The sequence below is a fragment of the Brassica rapa genome, chromosome A04 (genome assembly GCF_000309985.2).
Source record: "Brassica rapa cultivar Chiifu-401-42 chromosome A04, CAAS_Brap_v3.01, whole genome shotgun sequence".
Taxonomy (NCBI): Eukaryota; Viridiplantae; Streptophyta; class Magnoliopsida; order Brassicales; family Brassicaceae; genus Brassica; species Brassica rapa.
In genome coordinates, this window is record NC_024798.2 from 3,782,559 (window position 1) to 3,801,602 (window position 19,044).

At 35.1% G+C, this 19,044-nt stretch overlaps 2 protein-coding genes across 4 annotated transcripts; one reads left to right on the forward strand and one right to left on the reverse strand.

The window, feature by feature from the left end:
- LOC103863378 lies at positions 1-2,368 on the forward strand. The gene is made up of 3 exons (XM_009141127.2): positions 1-302; positions 530-698; positions 2,210-2,368. The coding sequence occupies exons 1-3, from the start codon at positions 1-3 to the stop codon at positions 2,366-2,368; spliced, it is 630 nt and encodes a 209-aa protein (XP_009139375.1).
- LOC103863266 (serine/threonine-protein kinase BSK6) lies at positions 1,122-14,808 on the reverse strand. 3 transcript variants are annotated; one of them, XR_004457517.1, is made up of 9 exons: positions 13,973-14,808; positions 13,685-13,893; positions 13,462-13,597; positions 12,751-12,884; positions 12,547-12,652; positions 12,374-12,459; positions 11,886-12,242; positions 2,032-3,993; positions 1,122-1,560 (listed from the first exon to the last, which is right to left on the reverse strand). XR_004457517.1 is itself a non-coding variant. In XM_009141021.3 (9 exons), the coding sequence occupies exons 1-9, from the start codon at positions 14,055-14,057 to the stop codon at positions 11,149-11,151; spliced, it is 1,473 nt and encodes a 490-aa protein (XP_009139269.1). In that variant the 5' UTR covers positions 14,058-14,412; the 3' UTR covers positions 10,969-11,148. The 3 variants fall into 3 exon arrangements, 2 of the variants coding, with proteins under 2 accessions (XP_033146069.1, XP_009139269.1); XM_009141021.3 differs by lacking the exons at positions 1,122-1,560; positions 2,032-3,993 and adding exons at positions 10,969-11,394; positions 11,657-11,770 and having other exon boundaries at positions 13,973-14,412; XM_033290178.1 differs by lacking the exon at positions 1,122-1,560 and having other exon boundaries at positions 1,593-3,993.
- Positions 14,809-19,044: the final 4,236 nt, after the last annotated feature.

Here is a 19,044-nt window from a genome sequence, read left to right on the forward strand (position 1 = left end):
ATGTCGCACATCGATTTAGAACAAGGAAGAATAGGAGATCGACAGCTATCGTTCAGAGACAGTGAAGATGTCGTTTCATGCTTCCACTCGAATACGTACGGATATTATGACGATGACACCGACGAGTATTCGAGCAGTGTCTCTTCGGTAAGTGATGAGTCAGAGAAGAGTGTGTGTAGGATTTGCAAATCGGAGGTTGGATACGGTCAGGGTTTGATTGAGTTGGGATGTTCGTGTAAGGGTGATCTGGCGTTTTCTCATCGACAATGTGCTGAGACTTGGTTCAAACTCAAAGGAAACCAGTATGTTCTTTCTTGCTATATATCATATCTTTGATTCATGTTTATTTTACTTTTTAATTACCACAAATTATTAACTATTGAATTAACAAATCTCATTAACTTTGTTTTGCATGCGATTATTTTTTGATGTATTGATTCTTTTTGGTTATGGTGTCTAGTATACTAAAAACTGATATATCAATAAAGGATAAACGTAAAACTTATACATAAAGTAATTTTGCTCGTAGAGTATGTGAGATTTGCCACTCGGATGCGAGGAACGTGATCGGCGCGAATGAAATGGTAGAGGAGGAGGAGGAAGAGGAGGAGGAGGAGGTGATGGTGGTGGTAGAGGTTGAGGAAGAAGGAGTGGCTGCGGTGGGGGAAGACGGAGAGAGCTGGTGGAAGCGGCGGATGGTATTGATTTTTGTGATAACTTGTTGGGTGTCACCATTTTCCATCTACTTTCTTGTAATCCAAAATTAAGTTTTTTTTCCCCTTACTGACCAAATCATATATACTTTCCAAATGAACGACAATCTTATTGTTTCAAAAAAAAAAAAAAAAAAAGGACGACAATCTTATATATCTTACAAAACTATCTTATTAATTGTAAATGAGAAATTTTCTTATATAACATTTTTTTAGTTTATTTTCACAAAAATATATTTTTAAGGAGAAAAATGACCAAAATAATTTTTATTAAAAGGTAAATATGCATTATACCATCAGGGTTAACAAATCTTGACTTAGGTGTAGAGTTAAGGGGTTTGTTTTTGGAGATGAGTTCAAATTTTTTAAAATAAAAAATAAATATTAAAATTTTCAAAATAAAAAAGGCTATTTTGATCATTTTATTTTTTGAATGTTATTTTTGTGACAAAAACTTAAGAAATGCTATTTGAAAAATTACCCATCGTAAATTCATTTGTGTTTCAAGTTTGAGTTTGCAATTGTAAATATATTTTACTGAATGATTCAATTCTATGAACTGAAACTTAGATTTAATTCCCCCTTATATGATTGCATCTAGAGACACCATAAATCACCATCATCATAATTCATGATATATATGCATATCTTACACCCACGTGATGTGCATATAGAATAAGAGAGGGAACACGAAATAAAAACTATCATTAATGGTGGTTTTTATTAAACGGATTTCTCAATACAAATATATTAATATTTTAAGGTAATTCATTTATCTATATTTTAAGGTAATTCATTTAGGTGTTTAGGAGTTCTCTAAACATTGTATATCTAGTGTGTTTAGGACCTATTATATATATGTTTTCAAAATAAAAAAGGCTATTTTGATCATTTTATTTTTTGAATGTTATTTTTGTGACAAAAACTTAAGAAATGCTATTTGAAAAATTGCCCATCATAAATTCATTTGTGTTTCAAGTTTGAGTTTGCAATTGTAAATATATTTTACTGAATGATTCAATTCTATGAACTGAAACTTAGATTTAATTCCCCCTTATATGATTGCATCTAGAGACACCATAAATCACCATCATCATAATTCATGATATATATGCATATCTTACACCCACGTGATGTGCATATAGAATAAGAGATGGAACACGAAATAAAAACTATCATTAATGGTGGTTTTTATTAAACGGATTTCTCAATACAAATATATTAATATTTTAAGGTAATTCATTTATCTATATTTTAAGGTAATTCATTTAGGTGTTTAGGAGTTCTCTAAACATTGTATATCTAGTGTGTTTAGGACCTATTATATATATGGAGATGTCAAAGTGTGACATAACATATGAGTTTTGAGAGCTTTAGTTTTGAGTGATTTTCTAAAGCATTGAGTGTTTAATAAAGAGTTTTGGTTAAAAGATTATTGAGAGTTTGATTCAATAATTGGTATCAAATCATTATACTGAATCAAACATATGGGGGAGATCGTTGCAGAAAATAGCAGTTCGAAGGGGAGTAGCTCTTCGACGATACAATGTCCTCTTCTCAACGACACCAACTACACCGTATGGACGATACGGATGAAGGTAGCTTTAAAGGTTTACAAAGTATGGGAGACAATTGATCCAGGAGAAGATGAATGAGAAAATAATACTATGGCAAGAGCTCTTCTACTCCAATCCATACCATAATCTTTAATACTACAAGTCAGAAACCTAGAAACTGCGAAAGCAGTTTGGGAAACCATAAAGACAAGACATATGGGTACTGATCGAGTTAAGGAGGCTAGATTACAGACATTAGTGGTGGATTTCGACATGATAAATATGAAAGAAACCGACTCCATTGATAGCTTTGTCGGAAGGCTTTCGGAATTGTCATCAAAGTCTGCGGCATTGGGGGAGACTATCAAAGAACCAAAGCTTGTTAAGAAGTTTCTTAACAGTCTACCAAGGAATAAGTATATCCACATCATAGCTGCACTTGAACATGTTCTTGACCTGAACAAAACCAGCTTTGAAGATATTGTGAGTAGGCTAAAGGCGTATGAAGAAAGAATCTTCGAAGAGGAAGAAGAGAAACAAGAAGATCAAGGTCAGAGTAAGCTTATGTATGTGAATACATAGTCGCAGCAGTACCAAGAGAGGTACGAATCAAGCAGAGGAAGAGGCAGAGGCCGGCGATTTCAGTATTGAGGAAGAGGCCGAGGGCTTTATGGATACCAGCAATATGGTAATTACAGACCAAATATCGATCTATCAAAGGTTGTGTGTTACAGGTGTGAAAAGACCGGCCATTATGCTTCCTCATGTCCTGATGGGTTGTTAAAACTTGAAGAAACTCATGAGAATGAGGATGACACCACGCAGGAGGCTGAAAATTAATGCACGGAGTCGTATATCTCAATGAAAACAACACCACACCAAGCAAGCTCGAAACCAGCGTAGATGGAAAAAATATGTGGTACTTAGACAACAGAGCCAGGCAACACATGACTGGAAACCTTAGCTATTTTTCGAGACTTGATGAGAAAGTAACAGGACAAGTGAAATTTGGAGAAGACTCTCCAATAAATATAAAAGGAAAAGGTTACATCCTCTTTCTAACCAAGACCGGTGAGCAGAAAATACTGAATGCATCTACTATATCCCAGACCTTATAAGCAATATTATATCTCTCGGTCGAGCAACAGAACCATGGTGTGATGTCCGTATGAAGGAGGATCACTTAATGTTATACGATAGATATGGAAAGTCACTAGTGAAAGCAAGAAGATCGAGGAATCGACTCTACAAAGTCATACTCAAAGTGGAGAGTGCACGGTGCTTACAAGTAGTTAAACTGAAAAATTAACTCTTTTTAGACAAACCAGTTATTTTGAGTTTCAATAACTGAAAAAAAAAAGAAAAAAAAAAGAAAAAAAAAGGGTCTTCGGTATTTGTAGATGAAGATTTTTTTTAAATGACTAAGAAGTTTTATGCCCTAGGTCCGTCTATCCCCGTAGGGTGATGCCAAGACCATGTTAAATTAACTCTTTTTAGAAGAGTCGATCTCTCCCCACAAAAAAAGCGAATCTATGATCTTTTAGACCTGTATTACTTGATCTAAGAGTTTTAGTCACTACGTCTACTCCTTGTTGGTATGCAGATATTATCTGAGTGTAGAAATGGACTGCGGTTGTATAGTCTTTGGAACGGAAAGCTACGTCACAATTCTTCTTATAATTGAGGGATTCCTGCATCTGGTTAGTCCACATTTGAAATGAGAGCTGCAGAAAAAGATACATATGAAAAATGATTAAAACATACACATAACAAGTGCCTTATTCAGAGCATAGACAAGACTAAGCAGTGAGCCAAAGTATGAATATATTTAGACCTGGTTAGCAATTCCGAGAACATTTTTGTTCGTCCATAACCTAAAAGGGACTCTATCTAGTGTTTTACGCTCTGTGATCCCCACCATGAAAAAATTAAAGCAGATTGTATCAACGGATTTCCTAACAATCTCCACATGCAGTACACAATCTTCAACCGTAGAAAGACAATACACAGAAAGTAGAACTACTCCCAGTTGATCTCATTATCGATAGTCCCATCAAAGTCCATAGCTAGGTTTCGCTGCTAGCAAAATCATGGGCTAACATACTTTGCCTTCCATATTTCACTGAGTTGTTTCTGAAGAAGTCTTTGAATCATCCACGGCTCTTGTTCAACTTTAAAGTTGATGGCAAGTTATATTTCTTCTCTGCCCCTCAGACTCAAAACACAGATGACAACTCTTCTCTTGTAGCCACTCATTACCGTACGCATTCCTTCAACCATATAAATGGAATCAGCTACTTGCTCCAAGTCCACGGGCTGGTATGTAGTTAATACTGGAGAGAAGACTATACAATGACTCCGGTGATGTGTAGTCCCGCCACTGGCGAGTTTATTACATTACCCGAAGTGAAAGAAATCTTACCCTATCCAAAAACTTATTGCGGGTATGATCCTACCGACAAACAATTCAAAGTGTTGTGTGTATCCGCTAACTCTGCCTCCACCAGGGCTCATGTTTTGACACTAAAGACTGGAAAACATTTATGGAGAATGATTGAATGCACGCCCCATCATACTGTTGTCTCTCATGGGATTTCTATAGCTAGATGGGGTTTTGTATGACCATGCTTATTCAGCAGTGGATTATATGATAGTTTGCTTTAATGTTAGGTCTGAGAAGTTTAGCTATATCAAAATGGATGATGAAAGCACAACCGGAGCTTGTACTTTGATCAACTACAAGGGTAAACAAGGCGGAGTTCAGTTTATGATAGAGATAAACCGTAGATCTTGTTAGAAATAGGAATGGATGTTCACAAAAACAACTATTCCTGCTCACCAGTCGAAGGTATCGCAATAGAATCAACCTTCCAACTAAAATGAGATGAAGAGTTTTACAGAAAATTCAAGAAAGAGAAAAATCCACAAAAGTTCTGAATGAATCTGTAAAACAAACACGAAACATAGTATATACGACTTGTTTCGTAACAAACTTCTTGATCCTCCACCGTACACGTGTTCGCATCTCCCTCTCTCATTTATTCAACTTCTTCTTCGCCTCTTCTTAACTTGTTTCCCACGTTTCTTCTCTTTTCCCATATCAAATCCTTCCCCTCCAAAAAACCTTGACCTCAAGGTTTAAACGATGGAAACTTCTTCTCAATGTCAAACAAGTACTCCCACGTAGCCTCTGCAAGTGACTCATTAGTCCATTTGACCAGCACCATAGTAGCAGCACGTCCTTGTCTTTGCACCATCTTACGCTCCAAAATCTTCTCAGGTTCTCGCAACAAAACATCACTGCTTACTCGTGGTAACTCTGTAGCAACTTGAATATTTCCCACCAATTCCTTTAGCTGTGAAACATGGAAGACTGGGTGAATCAAAGACGTTGCAGGAAGCTCGAGTTTGTAAGCCACTTTGCCGCATTTATCAAGAATCTTATACAGTCCAAAGTACTTTGGGGCCAACTTCTGGTTACCCCGTATCACCAATGACTTCTGTCGATACGGCTGTAGTTTCACAAAGACATAATCACCGATATCAAAGCTTCTATCCGTCCGGTGAAGATCGGCATTTTGTTGCATACGATGCTGTGCCCTCAAAAGGTGAAACTTGAGAATTAGAATCATGCTTTCTCGCTCCTGTAAAGTCTTAGCTACCACTGCAACTTTAGACTCTCCTGGTAGATAAGGCAAATGAACAGGAGGAGGTTGCCCATACACTGCTTCAAACGGAGTAAGCTGAGTCGAGGTATGAAAGTTAGTGTTATACCAATACTCAGCTAAAGGAATCCATTTGGACCAGAGGTGAGGACGATCACTGCACATACACCGTAAATATGTTTCCAAACAACGGTTCACGACCTCTGTCTGACCATCACTTTGGGGGTGATACGCTGATGAGAAGTTGAGACCAACACCTTGCAGAGACATTAATTCTTTCCAAAACTCGCTCAAGAACACTGCATCACGGTCACTGACAATGGTTCTCGGTAACCCATGTAGTCTGAAAATGTTATCCAAAAAAACTTGAGCTATTGTCAAAGCAGAGTAAGGATGTGAAAGACACATGAAGTGAGCTGCTTTAGATAGCCTGTCAACAACCACCAGAATCACTGATTTCCCAAAAGATAAGGGAAGACCATCTATGAAATCCATAGAGATATCAGTCCATATACTCTCAGGAATAGGTAAAGGTTGTAGAAGACCTGGTGACGCAGCGTTATCATATTTACATGTTTGACAAACTCCACATTTCCGAATGTAAGCCTGTACCTCCTTCGATAAACCCTTCCAATAAAACAATCCTTTAACCCGCTGCATCGTTGCTTCTCTACCAGAATGACCCCCCACGCCAGATCCATGTAGCCATTGGAGAATTTTTTCTCTCAATTCCCCATTTGCAGGAACCACAATCTTGCTCTTCCTTCTTAGAACATTCTGAACCCATGAGTAAAACCTCTTTGCTTTCGAATCAATCTTGAGCTTCTCAATAATCTGTTTCAACTCATTGTCCGACGAGTAACCCTCCTGGATCTCTTTCATAAGATCACACTCCAACACAGACATTGCCATATGTAAAATTTCTGCACCTTCTACACGAGATAAAGCGTCTGCTGCTACGTTGTCTTTACCTTGACGGTACTGTATTTCATAATCAAACTCTAGCAACTTTGGGAGCCATTGTTGTTGTATTGGCGTGTTCAATCTCTGCTCTAGAAGATACTTGAGACTTTTCTGATCCGTCTTGATCACAAAGTGTCTGGTGATCAGGTAATGCCTCCATTTTTGAACCGCAAATACTACTGCTAGGAGCTCCTTTTCGTATATAGAAAGATGAAGTTGTTTTCCTTTAAGATGCCTACTTATGTAAGCTAGTGGGTGGCCTTCTTGCATAAGAACAGCGCCAATACCACTACCACTTGCATCTGTTTCGACTACAAAAGGTTTGTCGAATTGCGGTAACGCCAAGACTGGAGCTCCACACAAAGCTCGTTTTAACTCATCGAATGCATCCTGAGCTTCGGCAGACCAATAGAAAGCTTCTTTCTTCGTTAAAGCCGTCAACGGCCGTGCTATTGTGCCAAAGTCTCTCACAAATCTTCTATAATACCCTGCTAAACCAAGAAACCCCCTCAGCTGCTTTAAGTTTCCCGGTTTAGGCCATTCTGCTACAGCTTTGATCTTGTTAGGATCTGTTGAAATGCCCTTCTCTTCAATGTAATGACCAAGGTACTCTACCTTATCGGTCGCAAATACACATTTACTCTCTTTAGCATATAAGTTGTTCCTTCTCATCACTTCAAAGACCTTCTTTAGATGATCCAAATGTGAGTTCACAGAGTTACTATATATCAAGATATCATCAAAGAAGATCAAGACGAACTTCCTCAAAAACTCTCTGAAAACTTCATTCATCAGACTTTGAAACGTAGCAGGGGCATTTGTGAGGCCAAATGGCATCACTAAATACTCGTAGTGACCACTGTGGGTTTTGAAAGCAGTTTTATGTATGTCATCCACATCCATTCTCACCTGATGATACCCTGCTCGTAAGTCTATCTTAGAGTAGATCACTGAACCACCTAGCTCATCCATTAGATCTTCAATAAGTGGTATTGGAAATCTATCTTTGATCGTCAGTTCATTCAGTCCTCTGTAATCTACACATAGTCGCCAAGTGCCATCTTTCTTTTTAACGAGGACAACAGGGGATGCGTAAGGACTGCAACTCGGTTGAATAGTTCCACTTTTCAACATATCCTGAACCATTCTGTCAATCTCGTTCTTTTGATACAGTGCGTATCTGTATGGCCTTTGATTGACTGGATTAGCTCCCTCCAAAAGTGGTATCTTATGGTTATGATTATCTCGAAATGGTGGAAGCTTCGTTGGTTCCAAGAAAATGTCTGCAAACTCTGTTAAGAGTAGTTGTATTGCAGGTGCCATTTTGTTAGAACATGTTACTGCTTCAATAGCACACAACTCCACTTCACTCTCCTGGTGATGTTCATAAGCATATATCATCGACAATTGAGGTTCAACATCCTTGATTTTAATGATCTTGGATGCTTTAGACTCACGGACAGACCCCTGATGTATCCCATTCAACGTCACCTTCCGAGATTCAAACTTGAACTGCATAACCAACTTGTCAAAGTCCCAAGTAATAGGGCCCAAGGTTCTCAACCACTGGACTCCCAACACCATATCGCAATTACCCAGAGCAATAACCATAAAGTCTGCTTGAAAATGATGACTCTGAAAATTCCACTTCAGCTTCTCAATCTTTCCGGTTACTCTTAACTGTCCTCCATCAGCAACAGTCACTCTTGCCAATCCTGGTGGTTTCACATTACATCCCAACCTCTCAGCCACTCTTGTGTCCATGAAATTGTGTGTTGAACCCGAGTCAATTAACACAAAGATTGGTCTTTTTCCATAAACTCCCTTAACCTTCATTGTTGAGTAATCTGTAACGCCAGCGATAGCATTGACAGAGATATGAGCAATATCACATTCATCTTGCTGCTCAAGTATTGCTCTGACTTCTGGATCCTCCCTCTCTTCTTCTTCTTGCGCATCCAGTAAGTACAACTGAGCTTTTTTATGAGTTAAGTAATGAGCAGGGGAAAACTTTTCATCACAAAAATAGCAAAGTCCTTTTGCTCTTCTGTCACTCATCTCTGCTGGAGTTAAAAACTTCCTCGGTTGCAGTATAGGAGTCTTTGTCTGCTCAGCTCCGTTAGACCCCGCTACTTTCAACTCACCCTCTTTCTTATAATTCACCGTACTCTTGGTGAACGTATTCTTAGATCCTGACCAAGCAGTTTGCTTCTTAGGATGTGCCATCTCGTATAACCTGCCAAGAACGAAGCATTGACGCACTGATTGAGGCTGAAACATTCTCACATGCATCTGTGTATCAGTTCTCAGACCAGCCAGGTAAGCACTGATCAAGTACTGCTCAGTTTAACTCGTGCTCTAATGACTTCGAATTTCTCGTTATACTCAGCAATACCATCTGTTTCCTGCAGGTTCTTCAAATCTGCAATAGGATCGTCTAAAACTTCTTCAAACCTTTCCACCAACAACAGACGGTATGATTTCCAGTCCAACAACAAGTCCACACCGAGATCTGATTGCATGATTGCTTGATGCCAAGTAGAAGCAGGTACATCAAAGTGTATCGATGAAATTCGAACCTTAATATCATCAGGAGTTCCATCAATAAGAAAAAATTCTTCCACCTTAAACAACCACTCTCTAACTTTATCACCGTTGAATCGAGGAAAATCCAGACGACCTAATCTTGTGATTCCATTATAATGAGGATTCATACCAGATCTAGGACGAGGATGATCGGTGATCGTATTCTGCATATCTTGCGTCACCGATACTCCCGGTGTTGTATCTCGCTGAGATCTTTCGATACTGTTGATCGCCTTGTCCGTCTTCTCCGATATAGCTCGAATCGCTTCGAATATATCCCCCACACTCTTTTCGAGCTTGTTGCTCTGTTCTGCGATCTTTTCCTCCATGCTCGCGAACTGCGATCCAAACGCTTCCGTCGTCTCGCGAACAACTGCCTCCTTCAAAATTTGTTGTGCTCTCGTTTCCGCCATAGTTTCCGAGGAAAGACGAAGCTCTGATACCTTTGATAGAGATAAACCGTAGATCTTGTTAGAAATAGGAATGGATGTTCACAAAAACAACTATTCCTGCTCACCAGTCGAAGGTATCGCAATAGAATCAACCTTCCAACTAAAATGAGATGAAGAGTTTTACAGAGAATTCAAGAAAGAGAAAAATCCACAAAAGTTCTGAATGAATCTGTAAAACAAACACGAAACATAGTATATACGACTTGTTTCGTAACAAACTTCTTGATCCTCCACCGTACACGTGTTCGCATCTCCCTCTCTCATTTATTCAACTTCTTCTTCGCCTCTTCTTAACTTGTTTCCCACGTTTCTTCTCTTTTCCCATATCAGTTTACAGATACCTGTAAAAGAAATCTCCGGTTGTGGTTGGTAGAACAAGATCATGCTGGCAAATATAAATGGTCATCGAATATCTATGTACTGACTCTGTCATTTAGAGGTTTTGACACTGCTGGAATGACTGGTACAAGTGATATTAGTCCTGTTCGTTTGGTTGCCGCAGGTTTCGGCGGCAGCGGCAGCGGCAGCGTCAGCGGCGGCGGCAGCGTCAATGAGGACAGTTGTTGTTCGTTTCGCAGACGCTGATGCTGCCGCTGACGCTGCCGCATATCATATCGCGACCGCAGGTTTTATCGGCGTCAGCCGCAGGACGCAGCGTTCGGACGCTGCCGCTGCCGCCGGTTCCTGCGTCAACGAAACGAACAAGAGTTGACGCAGAATGTTGACGCTGCCGCTGCCGCCGGTACCGGCGGCAACCAAACGAACAGCCCTATTGTGTTGTCGACATACTATTTGTCAGACCCTTTTTATGTTTTTTACTACAATGTGGAGAGAAAAGGCTTTGACAAAAGTTGAATACAAGGGTTTCAAGAGTTTAAAAATGTCTGAAGCTTACTAAAGTGTACACCTTTCAAGATTATGTAGAGGATGTTAAGCTTATGGAATGTCTTTAGGGCTTTGTGAGACTTTGTTTTTGTGTTCTCTTTTTAATTAGCTTTGTTGTCTGTTGAACTCTTAGGTTTTTATACATCTCTTTTTAATGACAGAAAAACATTTTCACATGAGACAAACCAGAAATCACAATCATTATCATCATAATTCATAATAAATACAAAGAAGAAGAAGAAGAATATGCATATAGATGGAGAGAGATGAGTGAGAGAGAGAGGAAACAAAGTAAGCCTATACAAAGCTCATTTTGAAAACATTTTTATCAGCGTCTATTGGTCTTCTTGGATTCCAATGTAGTACCGTCTTTAAGAGCTTGCTGGGCATCGGCTTCCATGCCGAGCTTGAACAAGCAAGCCGCTTGTAGATACAACGCGGCTGGCCATTCTGGAGACACAACCTGTGCTTGCAATGCATCGGTCAGAGCCTCTTGTGGGTTCTCGTTCATCAGATACGACAGGCAACGCCGTGCGTGAACAGTTGGTGACACCATTGTTCCTCCATCTATGAACTAAATACACACAAAACAAACCAGCCCATTTTCAGTTTTATTGACTGAAAAAGAAAGAAAAAAAAGAAAATTATATTGTATAGTTTTATATTAGAGTCTATCTTGGGTATAGGCATGTGAAACATTGGTTTATAATCCTCAAATTTTTAGAGATAATTTCCCTAAACACAGAATTCCAAAATTGTTAAAAATATCTATTTTTAAATCCTTGCTAAATCATTTATAACCCCCAAAATCTTAGAACCGGCCATGTTTATATTACCTGAGTGTAGCAATGGACTGCGGTTGTATAGTCTTTGGAACGGAAAGCTACGTCGCCTTGCTTCTTCGAGTTAAGAGATTCCTGCATCTGGTTGGTCCACATTTGGAACGAGAGCTGCAGAAAAAGAAACATATAAAAAATGATCAAATCATACACATAACAAGTCCCTTATCCATAGCATAGAAAACACTAAGCAGTACGTGAGCAAAAGGTAGGAACAAGTTAAGACCTCGTTAGCGATTCCTTCATCATCCTTGTATCCCATCTTACTAATTATTTCGTGTATAGCCGTAAGATCTACTCTTAAACAAGCGTCACCAAAGGGGGTCAATGAAAGCTGCTGCTCTTCCTCGTCCTTGGTTTCATGGGGTATACCCATAAGATCATATGAAGGTACGTCAGTTTCCTTCTGGAGTGGAGTGAGTGAAGTGAGGAGAGACTTCACATTTGGCCTTTCTCGAGCTTCGTACTGCAGACAACGTGTGGCTAACCGTACTAGCTCAGTTCCATCTTCGTTTGAGAAGTGACCCTCGAGAGCAGAGTCCATTAGCATTGCACAGTTCTTTCCCTTGATCAGGTCAAGCGCCTGTATAACAAGCAAGGTTAGAAAACATGATGAACTATCAAAACTTAGTAAGAACTATCTAGCCGGATACAATGAGACAGGTCCCAACATTACATCTAACATTGTATATATAATATAACGAGAGGACTTACATGGCTTGGTGGAATATGTTTACCACTCATGAGATCAAGCAAAACAGTTCCAAAACTGAATACTACACTCTCTGGTGTCACTCTACCTGACACACGACATTCAAAACACATATATTCATATAGGGAGCTAAGGAGACATATATAAACATGAAGAAGACAAGACAGGGTCTTACCAGTTCGTAGATACTCTGGAGGAGTAAATGCCAAGTTTGTGCTATAACTCTTGCCATCTCTGCTATTTTTCATGAGACCAAAGCAAGACAACCTCGGATTCCCATCCTGTTAACCACAAATGATCATATAAAAACACTTAAACGGAAGATAAAATACAAATCACTCAGAAGAATAAGCAGAGAATCAGTAAAAGAAAAATTCACCTTGTCAAACAAAACCCTGTAAGCATTGAGATCATGATACAAAGCTCTCCCTTTATCACAACAATACTCCAATGCTTGCGCTAAACACAAAGCAACTCTTAGTCTCATCGCCCATTTCATCGGATGATTCTCCCCTGAAACAACAAAAAACGAATAATCATCAGTTAATCAAATTTGCAGCAGCCGGAAGGAACTACAAAAAAAACTTTAGAACAAACACTACACTATCACTGTATTGTCTCTCCCGAACACCTCCAACCCACCTCTATTTCTACATCTATAATAACATTTAGAGGCAAAATTACTCCAACCCATTGCTATTTTTTCCTCTATTTATAGAGAAAGAAATAGCATTCATCTATATTTTGTTCTATATATAGAGATTTCTATTTTAGAGAAATACATTAGAGTAAAACACATCTATATTATAGAGTTTTTATATTTTAAAGATAAAAATAGAGGAATACATTAAAGATGGTACCACCTAGAGCATCTCAAACTCTACTCAATTTTTTTATTCCAACATAGTTTGGAGTTAAATCGTAGCAAAATCCCACTATATAAATACAAAAATGAGACTACTCCAAAACTAGAGTATTAATAAATTAGAGTATTAATTTTATTTTATTTTATTTTACTCTCATTGCCCTATTTTCGATCCAACACGAGAGTATGAAACGAGTCTAAATGAGAAGGTAAATAAGGAAGTACAGTGAAAAAGATGCTTTGCAAGAGTTTCGTGAGGCATAAACTCAGCAACGAGTAGCCTCTCCTCGCCTTCGTAACAGCATCCTATCAGATTCGCAAGGCGATCGCTCCTCAAGCTCCCAACAGCTTTCGCTTCATCCTAACGATGAACAACAAACATTTTCAGGATCTAGACTCCAAAAAAAAAAATCATAAAATATTCGAATTACGAAAGAAGATTATTAACCAGGAACTGTCGGTGATCGGCCCAGGCGAGGCGGTTAAAGCGTTTGACGGCGATTAAACGGCCATCGTCAAGTCTTCCTCTGTAAACAATGTTGGGAGCTTTCTCGCCGTGTTCCGACACAATGTTGTCTGAGGAGAAACCGCCGGTCGCAGATTTCAGCTGCTCTAATCTGAATTCCTTGAAACTCGGCCACAATTTCCCTCCATTTTCTTTCACACAATTAAAAAAAGAAAAATATCAGAAAAAAAAAATCTACAATTTGAAACCAAACAGAGATAAGGAACATACCGAGATCGGGAGATTCGAGGACTGAAGAGGATTTGAAGTTGGAATGGAACAAACAAGAAGAGAACTTAGAGCAATGAGCTCCCATTTGATGATGATGATGGCTTAAATGTCGAGGTGAGGTGATCGGATTTTTTAGAAGGATGAATCAAACTATCACAACAACACTTGTCTTCTTCTTCTTCTTCTCGGCTTTTCAGACGTCCCTCAAGGAGGAGGAGACTGTTTGTTTTCGTTGTCTTTTTAATAATATTTAAAATTTCTTTTTATCCGAAAGTTGTTTTTGTCACAAAACTTTCCGCCTCTCCCTTTTAAAAACTTTTTGAAATTCTTATTTTTTTTGTAGACAAAATGTTTTTAAAATAATTGTTTAGATATTTAGCTTTTTTTAATTGAATTATAAACGAATTCTAAAATGGAGGAACTTTTTTGCTCATGATATAATGTGGTTCACGCGATATCTATACATATATATATAACAGTTTTGTGAAAGTATGTATTAATATGCCGACATGAAAATGAAAGTCTATGGAAAGTATTAAAGAGGTAAAATCATAAGGGTGGACAAATTTTTAGTTTTTATAGTGAATTATTATTCTTTTGAACCAGTGAAAGTAAAAGACGCAAAAAGCAGAAACACTTTTTACATGTTGAAAGTTGAAACCGCGTGAGCTTCATCACTATTACACTATTTGTTGCTGAGTTTTGTGTTTTCCGCTGACTTTTAAGCACTATGTTCTTTTTTATATTCACACTTGTATAAATCTTAAATTTCAAGTTTCAAATATAAAACCCGCTTCAACATTCACTAAACTAAGATTAATTTCTTATTTCTAAAACTTAGGAAAAAATATTTTCACAATAAAATTTTGGAATGTAAGATAAAGCATCATATCGTAGGGAATTTTTTTTTGACGACTTATATTGTGAACATTTCCAGAAGATATTTTATAACTTCAAATATGGATTTTTTTTTTTTCTAAAAAAAAACTTTACTTCAAATTTAGAGTTTTGAAGAGTGAAACTTTACATTTATATTTGAAGTTTCACTATTAAAAGTTTCAAATTTGAAGTTTCATATTTCTATTTGCATTTTTCTCTTTATATTTACATATTACATTTATGATTTTTAAATATTTTATCATTTATCGTTTTAATCCTTATAAATTTTATATTTCATAAACATTTCAAATTTATTTTTATAAAGTTTTAGCTCGTAATCTATAAATTAAAATAAAGAGAGTCATTTCTTATTTCGAAATGCACAAGTTGATTATATATAGAAACATTGCAAAAACAAATTTATGGAATAATGTGGTATTTTTCTTGCAATTTAATATTTAATTATGTATTTCTAGTTATAATTTTATATTTTAGTGTAATATTTCATTAATTAATATTGTTGTAATATACTTTTTATATATGTGCTAGTTATTTAACAAAAAAATATGAATTTAAATTAATTATAACAAATATAAAGACCATAATGTAAAATACAAATAATTTTGAATTTACTTTTGAAATCTTACTTTTAGGAAAAAACACCTTCAAACTTCAGATATAGAGTTTTGCAAACTTCAAAATAGATAATCTTTTTGGAATGCTCTCAAGGTGTCCTAGTAATGAGGTACATAAAATGTAAATTAGGATTGAAAACATTTGAATCTGAAAAACCAAATCGTATCCAACTCAAAAAGGTTTTATCAAACCTGAACTGAACTAACAAAATATCCAAACGAAATCAAAATTTAGGTATCAAAAATCATACCCGAACTCGCCCTAAACTTAAATGTTTCGGGTACTCGAAAATACCCGAATCACAATTAATATCTTTAAATATATTAAATTTTAATATTTAATATCTAAAAATATCTAAAATACTCAAAATTACTCCGAATATATTATCCAGATATTTGAAACTAACTAAACGTAAATATCCAAAAATATACAAAAATACTCAAAATACCAAAAATACATTAAATGTCCAGTGGTTTTCCATCCAAATATATATATATTGACCCAGTTTTCATGTTAATTTTAGATATTTAGCACCTATTATTCAAATTTATATGATGTACGTTCTTCTAATTTTTGAATTTTGAGAATTTTAAAGGTATATTGGGTTTTCTTAATTTTTTTACATCATTTAAATGGATATCTGAACTCGAATCGAACACACAAAATCTGAACCGAATCCAAACCAAAATTTATAAGTATTCAAATAGGTTTAAAATTTTAAGTTCTGAAAACCAGAAAACCAAATAGACTCAAACTAAAGCCGAACGGGTATCCAAATGTCCACTTCTAAATCATATAATCAGTATGAAAATTCATTGTTTGCCTAGGCGAAATATGCATGTATCGATCGATGCTTACATTTAGTACGTACATACTCCCTACGTTTCAATATAGATGATGTTTTATGTGATTTTTGTTGTTTCACAATAGATGATGTTTTCACATATCTTGATAATTTTAACTTTATCAAAAACTGTGTAGCCAATAGTGTTTTTACTATTTTTGTTTATAATTAAATAAATTAATTTTAAATTATATTTCTAATAGCAGTTTTTAAAGAATTTTTTTTTCTTAATATGTGTGCAAAGAGTTAAAACTTTGTGTATTATGAAACGAATGGAGTATTTTTTAATGCATCACGATACAAAATTTCATAATCATTTACTCCTTCTGTTCCTAAATATAAGATAATTAGGTAAAACACATATATTAAGAAAATTATTTTTTGTCTAGAAAGTATCATTAAAACTATAAATTAATGTTATTCAACCATATAAAATAGATTATCAAATATGATTGGTTAAACAGTTTTTAATAAATTAAAATTTTATCTAGAAAAATGAAAATATCTTATATATTGATACTTTAAATTTTTTTTTAAACATCCTGCATTTGGGAACGGAGGGAGTACCTTTTGAACACAAATGAGTTTTCATCTGATGATCTATATGGTGAAGTATATAGTCATATGTTAGGGCTCGTTACTGAATGGTTGTGTTAAGAAGTTAAGAGTCCCTGTTAAATCACTTGTGCGTTACTCACGAGTCATGCTTCTCATTTCTCAAGTTCGGGATTAGTCTCTATTGGTTGGTGTCTTAATTCTGTTTCTTTCTTTCTTTCATCTTTTAATTTGTAACTAAGTTAATATTTGTGCCTTACGCGGAATGAATATTATATATACTATTTTTATGTATTATATATTCTTTTATATATTCATGAAATAATAAAAAATATTAAATAATTAAAAAGTCAGTAACAATTATATATATAATTAAATTGGTGTGAACACATAATAAATTTCATTAATCAAAACAATATTTTTTTTCTGGTATATAATTTAATTTAAATGACATTGACATATATATAGTGTATTTTTAATATTGATATATATTAAATGATTATTTCTACTCATATAGTCTTTGGTAATTTGTATATTTTTATAACAAAAACTTTAAATCACTGATAACAAATTTTTCGTTGTATGATTAATAGTTATGGTAGTTTATAAAATTTTAAAAAAAATCAAGGCTAAGTTTAAAATGTAAATATTAAGTGTTCAATATTTGTTCAAAGGTTTTACCAAAAAATAATTTGTTCAAAGGAAATTTAGAAATTGAAATATTTATGTATTTTATATGGTATACAGTTTAATTTAAATGATATTAATATATATATATATATTACATTTAATATTTATTTGATGAGACTCCTTACTTATATGATTTTGTAATCATTTGTATTTTATAATAACAAAAAATGTAAACCATGGATCACAAAAATTTGAATGCGAGACTTTTACTAGTTTTAGTAATTTATAGTCGTTTAAAAAAAATCAAAATATAACATATACAAAAAAATCTAATTTTTAGTATATGGTTAATGTAGTTGCTTAATTTATTTTATTAATTTAAAATTAAACAAATATGATAGAGAATACACTAATTTTTATCAAATCTTAATTATTCAAAATCATTAACTTTCATATATACCTTAACCACATTAGAAAATTCCGTAAATTTTATTTAAGAAAAGAATGAAAAATATTAATAATGAATTTATGGTTAATTTAATAAAAAAGCTTATTATATATTTAGATGAACCAACCTATTTTCTAAGTATTCTAAGATTCATTGTGTGATGACACGTTGATACTTCAAAAGTTATAATGCTTCTTTTTTAATATAGAGGAGGATATTTTATTTTATTTCATTTCAAATTATAGATATAAAGAATTAGCTATAGGCCCATTTTTCTGATATGTAGCCATCCTTGTCCAAAGAAAAACGTATAGAATGTTTTCCCCAGATCACAACTGATAATATCACTCATAAAAGTGACTTTTTCTCTATAAAAATATATATGGTCCTCTCAAGTATGATAGATATTGGCATATTGCAAAAGAAAAAAAACCTCATAAATAAAAAAAAAACAAAATTGAAATCAAGAACATAAAACACACCATATCCGGACAGATGGCATAATGATTATGTTTTCTTTCTCTCTGCATTTAAATTAATAATTATACTACCCATTTATGGTACCTCATTGGACCCTCTTTCTCATTATCACTAAACACTACAACAACAATAATAATAACAAGTCGACAAAACAAAATATATAGTAAATGAAATTGTTTCAAGTAAATGAAAAATGAAATTGCTCGTAGTGTAACGACATGAAACAATGATCATAATTTCTTTCGTTGTCAAAAAAAACACTATCATTTCACCAACAATAAGTATATATATATATGTTTAACTATGTTTGTAGCTTTGATTCTAATCGAATATTAGCTATTTCATCAAAACGCCAATAATCTTCTGAACGTGACATCGAATCTTAAGAAATAATATTTAACCACAAAGAAAAAAGAAGAGGCCATGAAACAATGATCATTTATCATATGTGAAAAAAAAACAGTCATCATTATCACTTCACCAACAATAAGCATCTCTCTTTAACTATGTTTGTAGCTTTCGCTGATTCTAATCGAATATTAGCTAAAACGCCAATAATCTTCAGAACGTGACATCGAATCCTAAGAAGCAATATTTAAC

Bases quoted from the DNA above. Each gene is read 5' to 3' on its own strand.
- LOC103863266 (XM_009141021.3), bottom strand. From the start codon at position 14,057: ATGGGAGCTCATTGCTCTAAGTTCTCTTCTTGTTTGTTCCATTCCAAC. The intron at 13,598-13,684 runs GTTAATAATCTT...GTTCATCGTTAG, and splicing joins CCGATCACCGACAGTTCCTG to GATGAAGCGAAAGCTGTTGG. The intron at 12,243-12,373 runs GTAAGTCCTCTC...CTTGTTATACAG, and splicing joins AACATATTCCACCAAGCCAT to GCGCTTGACCTGATCAAGGG.
- LOC103863378 (XM_009141127.2), top strand. From the start codon at position 1: ATGTCGCACATCGATTTAGAACAAGGAAGAATAGGAGATCGACAGCTA. The intron at 303-529 runs GTATGTTCTTTC...TTTTGCTCGTAG, and splicing joins TTCAAACTCAAAGGAAACCA to AGTATGTGAGATTTGCCACT. The intron at 699-2,209 runs GTATTGATTTTT...CATATGGGGGAG, and splicing joins GCTGGTGGAAGCGGCGGATG to ATCGTTGCAGAAAATAGCAG.